General features: G+C 33.4%; 1 protein-coding gene across 2 annotated transcripts; it reads right to left on the bottom strand.

Moving 5' to 3' along the window:
- Window positions 1–6,955: 6,955 nt before the first annotated feature.
- On the bottom strand, window positions 6,956–9,173 carry LOC101244413 (histidine-containing phosphotransfer protein 1). Of its 2 annotated transcripts, none has more exons than NM_001310151.1 (7): window positions 9,115–9,173; window positions 8,824–8,916; window positions 8,425–8,555; window positions 8,259–8,327; window positions 8,065–8,136; window positions 7,381–7,453; window positions 6,956–7,231 (listed from the first exon to the last, which is right to left on the bottom strand). In NM_001310151.1, the coding sequence occupies exons 2-7, from the start codon at window positions 8,881–8,883 to the stop codon at window positions 7,181–7,183; spliced, it is 456 nt and encodes a 151-aa protein (NP_001297080.1). In that variant the 5' UTR covers window positions 8,884–8,916; window positions 9,115–9,173; the 3' UTR covers window positions 6,956–7,180. The 2 variants fall into 2 exon arrangements, with proteins under 2 accessions (NP_001297080.1, NP_001297079.1); NM_001310150.1 differs by having other exon boundaries at window positions 6,957–7,231; window positions 9,046–9,123.
- Window positions 9,174–11,792: the final 2,619 nt, after the last annotated feature.

Genomic DNA, 11,792 nt, shown 5'->3' with positions numbered 1-11,792 from the left:
TGGAGAAGAACAATCACAATCTCAAGGTGATGTGTTAAAGAATGTTAACTTTACGAAGGAACAATATGGACAGATCATGAATCTACTGCAACATTTCAAAAATGAGAATGTGGGAGAAGATACTGCTGTCAATAATGGTGTGGCTGATGGATCAATGAACTTTGCAGGTATTGTAGTTTGCTCTTCCTCTACTGTTTTTGACAATCTATCATGCAAATGTTTTGAGTCAAGTGCTAATTTGTGGATCATTGACTCAGGAGCATCAAACCACATAACCTTTAGTAAGAATTGTCTAATCAATATCAAAACTTTGCCTATTCCTATACTAGTTTCTCTTCCAAATGGATACAAAGTCAAAGTAACAGAGTTTGGAGATGTACCAGTCACATCCAATATTACTTTACATCAAGTCTTATATGTACCTTCTTTTAAGTATAATCTAGTTTCAGTCCATTCACTAACTAATACAATGAAATGCATAGTCATGTTCACTAATGCATTGTGTCTATTGCAGGCCCCTTTAGTGAAGAGGCCACAGGTTCTTGGTAGTTGTAGAGATGGGCTTTACTTCTTATGCACAAAATGCTTGAAAACCTTTGAAAGAGTCAATACATGTCAAATATGTTGTTGTTTTCCAAATAACAGTCTTTTTTCTAGTTCCATTAGAGGTGAAACATGTAATTCTTTTCCTGCTAATTCATTTTCTCATGATCAATACAAAGTGTTAGCTTCTAATTCTGTTCCTTTTAAGTGTAAATCTTCTTTTAGTCATGTTATGGCTGATCACAACTCTGGAGATAATGTAGACTTGTTGTGGCACAATTGACTTGGCCATGTACCTTTTGTTAAGATGAAAAGTATCATTGGATTACCAGTCAGTTTTTCTTCCAAACAACCTTTCTGCTGCAATATTTGTCCAATGTCAAGACAACAAAGGCTACCTTTCAGTCATAGCACAAGCCAAACCAAATCCATTTTTGAACTGCTACATATTGATTTATGGGGACCTTATCATGTATCCACTTATGACAACTACAAGTATTTCATTACTTTGGTAGATGATTATAGCAGATCAACTTGGACACACCTCTTAAGTACTAAAAGCAATGCTCTACAAGTTTTGAAAAATTTTATAGTCATGATAGAGAATCAGTTTAATACCACTCTCAAAAACATTAGAACAGATAATGGGCTAGAATTTAATAATAATGAAACACATCGTTTTCTTTTATCCAAAGGAATAGTTCATCAGAAAACTTGTCCATATACACCTCAACAAAATAGTATAGTGGAAAGAAAACATAGTATTTGTTGGAAACAGCTAGAGCTCTTTTGTTTCAATCTAAACTACCTATAAGATACTGGGGAGAGTGTGTTCTAACAGCTACACATATCATTAACAGACTACCATCGAGTTATTTGAGAAATAAGTGTCCATATGAGGTATTATACAATAAGAAACCAAACTACAACCAGCTTAGATCTTTTGGTTGTCTTTGTTACCCCACTGTGCCAAAGGTACTTAGAGATAAGTTTGAGCCAAGGACTACTCCACATGTTTTCTTAGGATATATTTTTGGAACTAAAGGCTATAAGGTGATGAATCTAGCTACAAAGAAGTTACATATCTCCAGGGATGTAATTTTCCATGAACATGTAAGTTCTTCTTTTCCTTCTGTTTTGAGGTCTTTTCCATCTTCTGATTATACTGTTTCAGATTCATATAAGAATTGTGTAAGTGATTATGACAATGTGACTGATACAACTCCTTCTCATTTACCTACTCACATTACTCAACATCCTGATATACCTTCCACTACTCCTATTACTTCTTCAACATCTTCTCAATACAATACTTCCACAATAGTACAGAGAAGATCACACAGGGAAAACAAAATACCATCACATTTGAAAGACTATGTTGTTAATATCCCAAAATTGAAATCACTCAGTTCTAATACATCCAACACAACTATCAATAACAACTTATCACTTACTGCATTATTTACCAAACACCATCATATATCTCCTAAAGTCATTGCATCTAATAGTCAGTCACTTGTTGAAAATATTTGTCATGATAGTGAGCCATCATCATATGAGGAGGCATCACTAAATCCTGCATGGCAAAAGGCCATGACACAAGAATTTGAAGCATTGTATGCTAATGATACTTGGGACCTTGTTGCATTACCTCCAAACAAACAAGCAGTTGGATGTAGATGGGTGAATAAGGTAAAACACAAAGCATATGGAAGCATAGAAAGATTCAAGGCACGACTAGTTGTGAAAGGGTATACACAGCAGGCTGGAATTGACTACACTGGGACTTACTCACCTGTGGTTAAGATGACCACAGTGAGAACTTTGATAGCATGTGTAGTGAAGAAAGGTTGGAGCATGTTTCAACTTGATGTAAACAATGCATTCCTTCATGGAGATCTTCATGAAGAAGTTTATATGCAATTACCTCCAGGACTTGAAATACTTAATTCAGGGTTGGTTTGTAAATTGAAGAAGTCTCTTTATGGTCTTAAACAAGCAAGTAGGCAGTGGTACTCTAAGCTAACTGAAGCATTGTCATCCAGAGGTTACTCACATTCACAATTTGATCACTCCTTATTCTACAGAAAGGAAGGTCTATTGGCTGTGTTTGTTGCAGTGTATGTGGATGCTGTTATTTTAACAGGCACAGACACAACTGAGATTGCACATCTGAAGGCATATCTGGATAACACCTTTAAAATCAAAGATCTTGGAAGACTTCACTATTTTCTAGGCTTGGAGATTTTTGATACAGCAGATGGGGTACTTATTTCTCAAAGGAAGTTTACTTTAGACTTGCTCAAAGAGTATGATTGTTTCAATTATACACCTTTGTCCTCTCCTTTAGACCCTACTGTTAAATTGAAAGCCAAGGAAGGAACCCCTTTGTCTGATCCTACTTTCTATAGAAAGTTGATAGGCAAGCTGAACTTCTTAACTAATACAAGATTGGACATAGCTTTTAGTGTTCAACACTTAAGCCAATTCATGCAGGATCCACGAGCTCCACATTTACAAGCAGCTTATCATCTGCTTAGATATCTCAAACAGGACACTACCCTAGGAGTTCAGTTGTCTAAGGATCCTGACTGCACAGTCCAAGCCTTTTGTGATTCAGATTGGGCATCATGTCCAGATTCAAGGAGATCAGTCAGTGGCTATTTAGTGCTACTTGGGAACAGCCCTATCAGCTGGAAGTCTAAGAAACAAGAGACAGTCTCCTTGTCATCAGCAGAAGCAGAGTATAGATCACTCAGAAAAGTTGTAGGAGAACTAACTTGGATTCATAGATTACTTACTGAGTTAACTGTCTCTATTTCCTCTCCTATTAGTGTTCATTGTGATAGTCAATCTGCCATCCATATTGCTCGTAATCCTGTGTTTCATGAGAGAACTAAACACATTGAGGTGGATTGTCACTTCGTGCGTGATAAACTTCAGGAGGGGTTGATTTCTTTGCATCATGTGTCTACTTCCAATCAACTTGCAGACATCCTTACCAAGGCCCTCACTGGCATCAAACATTCAGCCATCTTACACAAGTTGGCTGTGAAATCTTCACCTCCAACTTGAGGGGGGGGGGGGGTATTAACACTCATAATTAATTCATGTACATTACTTATTCCTTCCAAGTTGGTTAGTTAGTTGTATTTCCATTTTATAGTTAGTATTGTAATAGTTAGTTACATAACAAACTAGTTAGTTAGTTAGTTATTTTCTTTCCACTAGTTTGATCCATCTAATCACATGTATATATACACCTCATGAGTGATGAATGAAGGTAATAAAACTTTTCACAATTCAATCTCAAAGCCTTGCATTGTAGCTTTTATCCTCAGTCTCGTCTGGGGAAGTTTGCAGCTTCATCAATGGCTGCCCATGCTTCTTGTTGAAGATCTTAACAGTTGTATTTACAGATTCTAAATTAGGAAACAACTTTTTTCTACGTTTCTTCATGGTTTCAGGTTTTAAACCAAAGAGAAAATTCAGCATTGTTCAATTTTTCTACACAATTTCCCCATTACAAAGGAGAACTCCGCAAACCAGATTTCAGGGGCAAGCATCTCGGGAAGAATGTCGTGTTTGATATGGATATGAGTGCTGGAGATTTTATAGCTCTCGTACATCTCCTTAAGTTACCAGTTGAAGAAATCAATCTCAAGGTATGATTCCCTTCCCTTGTCTTCACTATAATAGCTTGATCCATGTTTAACACCTTCGATTTGAGTTAGAACCAATCCATATTCTTAATACGGTATTGAAGTCATACTCAGACTCTTTTTTCACTCTATGTTGGACCTCATATTATATTGTCCACACACCAGAAGTTTTAAGCATGTGGGGATATTAAGTGTTCCTCATTGGTTGAGTGAACGGGAATGTTGTCTTTTAACTCTTTATTATGAAGTCTTGGTCTGTTTAGGACTAAGTTGAGGAAGCAATGCTTATCTTTATGCAATCTCTTCTTCTGTTCAGGCTATAATTGTGAGTCCAACTGGATGGGCAAATGCTGCAACAATTGATTCAGTCTATGATTTGCTTCATATAATGGGTCGTGATGACATCCCCGTGGGCCTTGGAGATATGTTTGCAATGAACCAGTCCGATCCTGTTTTCTCTGCAGTTGGTGACTGCAAGTACAACAAGGTTATCCCACAAGGCAGCGGTGGATTTATCGACTCAGATACTCTCTATGGTTTATCTCGTTCTTTGCCTCGTAGTCCTCGCAGGTACATTGTCTACTCTTAATATGCCTACAGTGGAAGCATTGGCCTTCCATGTTATGTGTCTAAAACATTTAGTTCCCTCAGGTTCATGTTTGTAATATACTTCTCTGCTGATATATATACCCAGCTTGATGTTAATAATTTCAGATCTACAATGGAAAATTTTGTAAAATTTGGAGCTCCTTGGGACACTGATCATCCTAAACTCGGACAACCTCTGGCATTAGAAGTATGGGAGTCGGTGGTGAAATCGCTTGATCCAGGATCCAAGGTTACCATTTTAACCAACGGCCCATTGACCAACATAGCAAAGATTGTTCTCGCAGGCAAAAATATGACCAACGCCATCCAGGCAAGTGTTCCTTCAATCCTTATATATGATCTTATGAGTGATACTCAACATTCGTAAGTGAAAAAAACTCTTTTCTGTTGAATTATGATGCAGGATATACTAGTTGTCGGAGGGCACATCAATCATGACAACACTGATAAGGGAAATGTATTCAATGTTCCCTCAAATAAATTCGCGGAACTGAATATGTTTCTTGACCCTCTAGCAGCAAAGACAGTGTTGAGTTCAGAGCTCAACATCACTCTCATTCCACTTGGCATACAACGGAAATTCAGTGCATTTCCTAAGATTCTTAAAACAGTACTTCAGCTAACTAAGAAGACACCTGGAGTAATTTTTGTGAAGCGTTTACTGTCAAAGTTACAGCATCTGCAAAAGACACATCCTAGATACAAGCATATGGTATATAATCCCCTCTAAATTTGTCCTGAAGCCTTTCTTCGTATAGCATCTAACGTGCAACATTTCAGGATATATTTGTTGGAGAAATACTCGGAGCAGTAATTTTGGCTGGTGATTCTGTACTGAAATCAACCTGTGATGTCAAGAAAATTGAAGTCACTGCGACTGGAAATGAATCTGTAGATGGACAGATAATTATCGACGAAAAACAAGGCAAATCAGTGAAAGTATTAGAGAATGTGGATCATTTAGGTTATTACAATATTTTTGCAAATAGACTAAGTGATATGGAGTAGTCAGTTTACCATAAACAAACATTATGAGCAGAAGAGGAAATGGGAAACTATTTATTTTCGTATGTTAATTATAGTATTTGTTTCTTGTACAATTGATTCTAGTTGCAACGCGAAGTGCTTTCTTTAAAAGAATAATTTTCATAAATAGCAATTGTTTGAATTATAATTATGAATAATAGTGTTATAATTTGCTTAATAAGAATTCATAGCAATAGTTTTATAGAAGAGAGAGGCAAGCGAGATCAATTCAAGAGGTAAAAGAGGAGAGAAGTGAGAGAGATAGAAGAGAGACGTAAAAGCATGCTGTATCTTAAATACAACTTGTACTATAATTGAAACTGTGATACATATACACATATATACATTCCTTCTTTCCCAAATATCGCTCACCTCTTTCATAAGATGCATATATTAGCTTTGAAACAAAATTATAAGTACATATATACACATTGTAGGGGTGTCAAATGAGCGGGTTGAGTTGAAATTGAAAATATTATAATGGATTGAATAGAAATCGGGTTGGGTTTTGACCCGCTCAAGTTTAGTTTGGGCTCAAATGGGTTGGGTTCAAATGGGCTAAAAAGTGGATTGGTCTTGACCCGTCCAATTTGACCCGATTAATCTCAATAATTTAACATATTAATATTTAACTTTTATAATCACAATTTGAATTTCCGCTCAAAAATTTTTTGTTAGAAAAGTAAATAATGGATAGATAAATTCTACAAGATGTTAAATAGATAATAATGCGTAAAAACACATTTTGTTTAAGAAAATAAGAAAAACTCAAAACTATTTGAAATAAGTTGACAAAAAGTCCTATTGAGCTGGATGAACAGCAAATTTATTCCCTCTACTGCTACATATATTCTTTAGATTTCTCACATAGATTCTGTCTGCAACATAATTCTTAGATTTTTCTTTCTATTATAGATATAGAAAGAAATCAGTATGCTTATGCAATTTGGCAATACACTCATCATAGTCCACAAGTAACAATGGGGATTTGCAAATGAAACTTTTCATTTTCGAAAATCAGAAAAGAATGACTTCTCAACATCTGTTCTAAACAGTGTTCCATCGTATAATGAATGCTAAAAAAGAAGCCAAATATCAGTAGAACTCAAGGTCATAGAACAGATAGCAAGGTTTCTTTTTTTCTTCATTTAAAAACAGCGAGATAGGTATCAGTTGATAAAACGTAGCACTGTTTCATCAATAATTTACAGCAAGCATAGACCACCTAGAGAATCTGATGGCTAAAGTTGATAATGTGAATCCACAAGGAAATCACTAAAAGAAAACTCTTCTCTGCAAACGGAATTCAGTAAGCTAGGGCTAATCCCGTAAGCATTGAGTTATTGCACCATGGGAATTGCTCCTCCAGCTGCTACAATCTGCTGCTCCAACTGTTGTCGAGAAGAAGGTGAGTTACGTAGGTATCTATGAGATTTTTAGTAGCTTAACTGCAAATTTTCCGTATTGTAATCAAGAGGAGGGCTTCCTATTTGCTAATGGAAGAAGCCAACCAGTAATGGGATATAAGAATCATCCTTACCTCGAATAAAGTTTGGAGTTTGTTCTTCACAAGCAAGTACTCCTGTTTTATTTGTTGCAAGCATCTCAAGCACCTAAAAGATCCGATCAACCAGAAGATAAGAAGCAAATCATGTAAATAACTTGCATCCTCAATGACACAAGACAGCTCATGATTTAAGGTACACTATGAAAACCTACAGTATTTGATCTTATTGACTACTCCTTCCGTTTCAATTTATGTGCACCAAGTTTCAGAAGGAAAGGAATTTTTTTGGAACTTGTAGTCTTAAACATGTCATAACATTTGTGGCTTAGGACTTTTGAAACTTGTGAACTTAAACATGTCATAACATTCGATTGACACACCGGTATACACTACTCGATATAGCCTTAAACTGGAAACACAGGCATACTCGATTTCGGTGGACACATTATACACCAGGCAAAGCAAGACATTAACATAGCTTGGTCAAAATTAATTAGTAGGACACCATTGTATGAATAACCGATATGACTGTACATACTGGATTGGCTCATCTTATCAGAAATACCTACTCAACAACCACTAGAGAAATTCAATATTATATTTTAAGCAAGGTTACTAACCAATTTTACTACATGATCTTAAACTTTCAACTTCTCAAGAGACTTCTACCGATATAAACTGTGCATAGGAAAAGAACCGGAAATCAATGGAACTTACGCTTCAGTGTTCTGTTCTTCGCAGCAGTTACGGAAAAGTACACAGCAATTCTTCACTCTCTGAGCACCAACACTGTTCACTCAGTCATAACACAAAAAATTTCACCTCAGAAGAGTAAATAACTAAAGATCATATCAGCAGAATCAACCTTTAAAAATTATAAAATTTGCAAAAACTCGAAGGTCTTACTGTACCTGGAACTGCTACCTTTGAGCTGATGAACATGAGCATCAACCTGCTTAAAGTCCACATTGGGCTGATCTCTGAGAAAATACACAACAAAATCAAACTAAACAAAATGAAAAGAGAGAATATGTTACCATGGATGATCAAGAAAGCAAAAAGGGGGTCAATACTCACAAAGCCATGGTGAGATCATTGAGAAGTCTTTCTGAATCTTCAAAGAAAAGAGACACAACTTCAACTACAAATTCAGGGTTACTATCATCCTGCAGTTGCTGAAGCTGACTAAACTGACCATCCAAGAATCCCTTTTGAACCAAAACAGCAAAATACATCAACTCTAAAGCAGAAAGATCAAGAACAACAAAAACAAAACACCAAGAACCCCAGGCCCAAAAAACTTCAGCAAAATACAATTCAAAAGCAGAAGGGGCTCCAACAATTCATTGAGTCAAAACAACAAATCAATATAACAAAAATCAGCAAAACACAACCACCCAAGAATCAAAAGATCATTAAAAAAAAAAAAGCAAACTTGTAAAACCCCAACAAAAAGAATTCTCCCTTTTCACTAACCTCACGAAACAAAGAGGCCATGTATTCAACAAAGCTCCTCTGCAACTGACCCACTTCCATTTCCTTGAATCTTGATTATATCCTCACTCTAAACTGCAAGAAATAGAGAACTTGTTAAAAAGATTTTAGAGTTTCTTGGACAGATCTGAAGTGGATATAAATGGGGAAATTAACACCCCACAAACAGAGTGCTGCAGAGAAGAAGAATCTAAAAAAAAAAACCTGTATTGGAGAGAAGGGGTTGTGGGGGCAACAGTCAAAGGTACAGAAATGGATGTCTAAAATTGTTACCTTTTTAGCTGAGCTTTGTTGCTTGGATTACCAATTTTATTCCCCACCATTTCCACTTGTCCCCCACCACTATAGTTTTCATTCATATCTCCACCAATTATTACTATTCCCTTTTTTATGCCTTGAAAGAGTCATTTTTTACTTTACTATTTCGGGGAACTATTGACCCAAACGCAGTTCCTAATTATTTGTTCATTTTTTTATTATAGTTATTTTTAATTATTTATTCACTTGATAAATTTAATAAAGAATAATTTCTTTGTATCTGTTATATCCTCAATTAAAAATGTAGAAATTTTTCATTCATTAAATAATTAATAAGGATAAAATAGTAAACTCACTACATCATTAATTATTTTCTTGATAAGTGTTTCAATTCAAAAGTGAACAAGTAAAAGGAGATTTGAGAGCATAAGTCAATTGCAAAATTGATTTATTGTATTAGATTATCGAATAAATAATTGATAAATAAATTAAAATTTTATAGATATAGGGATGGACTGTTTAATTTATTTATTGGATAAATCGTTAGCTCATTATAAATTATCGTACTAACTTTTTTTTACTATAAGTAGGTTTGTGAAATAAATGTTATATGCATGTATCTACAAAATTTAGACTTTCATATATTTCTTAATATGATTTACAATCACTTAATTACCAATTTCAATAGAGCTAAAAGAAAAATAGTTTGTTTGATTAAAAATCAATCGATTTGTGAATGAAAGTCAATGAAGGATGCGTGAAATTATTGAGACAATACATTATCCAATTATCAACCATTAATCACTAATTTGATATAAAATCAATTGATAGCTTATTGGTTGATTAACATATTCGTATACTTAAAATTTGATATATGAAGCATAATTATCATTTCTAATTTGTTTGAATTAGCTTATTTTAAATGTCTTTGAGTTAAATTATTATTTTGATAGTTTGATAAAAAAAATTTAAAAAAATGATTGTTTGTAAACACAATTGATCCAAGATAATAGGCATTATTTTTTTCTGATGAAAGTGGTTATTGCAACAATGGTGATGGTAATTAACTACTTTTGTTATGAATAAGTCAATATGTATGAGTGATTGATAATGGGCCATGATTTTGAAGAAATTTATATATTAAGTCATTATTTTATTTTTGTAATTGAAGCAATTAAAAGAGTGTTTATAGAAATTTGATGGGTAAAATTTATCCGCATTAGGTTTTTATATCAAGTCAATACGTTCATGTTATGTGTTTAAATTTATAGTTATTTTTACTTAATTAAATCACATAATAGTAAAAATTGCATTAGCTTAGTGTAAAAACACCTAGTACGGATAAGATTTCTTCAAATTTGACTTCAAGTTAATTAAAATGATAAAAATTAGTCAAAATAATATGGGGTGTTTTGAATTAGCTTATCTTTAGATGCTTTTTGCTGTTAAACATTTTAAATTTTTTTAAGGTGTTTGAAAAAATTAAAATGTGTTTAACTCACTTTTAGGTTAAAAAGTTATAAAATAAGTCAAAGTAGAATATCCATTTTTATAAGCTTATCAAAAAAGTCAAAAGGGCAAAACTCAATCTAAACGATTCTAAAATCAATTATGTTATATCTGATTAATAATTTGCTTGGTTAAATTTTTAAAATTAATTTACTTTTTTAAAAAATAATTTTAATGAGAAGCAATTTATGTTGACCAATAAATTTTAAAAAAATAATTCTAAACAACTATTTGGTCAAATTTTTTTATAATTATTTTTAAATATATATTTCTTAAAAGCGTTTTTTTAAAATTACTTTTGTGAAAACAATAATTTTTCTAACTTGTGAAAAAACAACTTTATATATACGTTTCTTAAAAGGTGCTTATTTAATGTGTCATCTTTTTATTTTAATTTTTATTAAATATTGAGCCGATTTTATTTTAGTGATGTAATGTAACCTTTAATAAGAGGCCATGTAGCATAAATAATTTTGAAAAACTAAATAATAGTACACTGTTATAAAATCAAGCTCATAAAGAGAAGAAGACAAGAGAGATAGATAGAAGAAGGGAAATTTTCTTCTTATTCAAGTGTATGTAAGTCTCATCTGTATCTATTACAATAGTGAATGAACAACCCTATTTATAGAGTGAGAAATCACTCCAAAGGTCATCATATTAAGTATAGACTTATATACACTTGAATAAGAAGAATATTTCCCTTCTTCTATCTATATCTCTTGTCTTCTTCTCTTTATGAGCTTAATTTTATAACACGTTATCAGCACGAGTCTCTAGCCAATTAAAATTGAGTTTTACTTTTTCTTTAACTCATGTTTTGGTTGATCTCGTTATGAGAATCAAGGTATTATATGCATAAAATTAGGTATGTATTTTCTAGAATATTTTTATGATTTAGAATTAAAATAATATTCAGTCACTAACAATTATCAGGAACCGAAGACATATACTACTATTGGTTGAATATGACATGCTATACAAAATTTCTTAAATAGAAGAAGGTATAAAATTTTAATAGCATGAATTTGAATGTTATTTTGATTGTTTTGAAAGACTCAAAGGATGAGTCATGTTGTACTTCGATTTATTATACCGTTGGTTAAGGGTAAGACATCAGGTAAAAGTCCGGATGCATCATAATAAAAATATTTGAGGATAAGACGATAGATTCAAGTTCTATC

This window comes from Solanum lycopersicum, chromosome 1, assembly GCF_036512215.1.
Source record: "Solanum lycopersicum chromosome 1, SLM_r2.1".
Lineage (NCBI taxonomy): Eukaryota > Viridiplantae > Streptophyta > Magnoliopsida > Solanales > Solanaceae > Solanum > Solanum lycopersicum.
The sequence above is the reverse complement of the archived record's forward strand: the minus strand, read 5'-3'. Positions and strand labels throughout refer to the sequence as shown.

Excerpts from the sequence above, each read along its gene's own strand:
- LOC101244413 (NM_001310151.1), bottom strand. The coding sequence starts at position 8,883 with ATGGAAGTGGGTCAGTTGCAGAGGAGCTTTGTTGAATACATGGCCTCT. Across the intron at positions 8,328-8,424 it reads AATGATCTCACCATGGCTTT|AGATCAGCCCAATGTGGACT; the intron begins GTGAGTATTGAC and ends GTATTTTCTCAG. Across the intron at positions 7,232-7,380 it reads AACTCCAAACTTTATTCGAG|TTGGAGCAGCAGATTGTAGC; the intron begins GTAAGGATGATT and ends TCTCGACAACAG.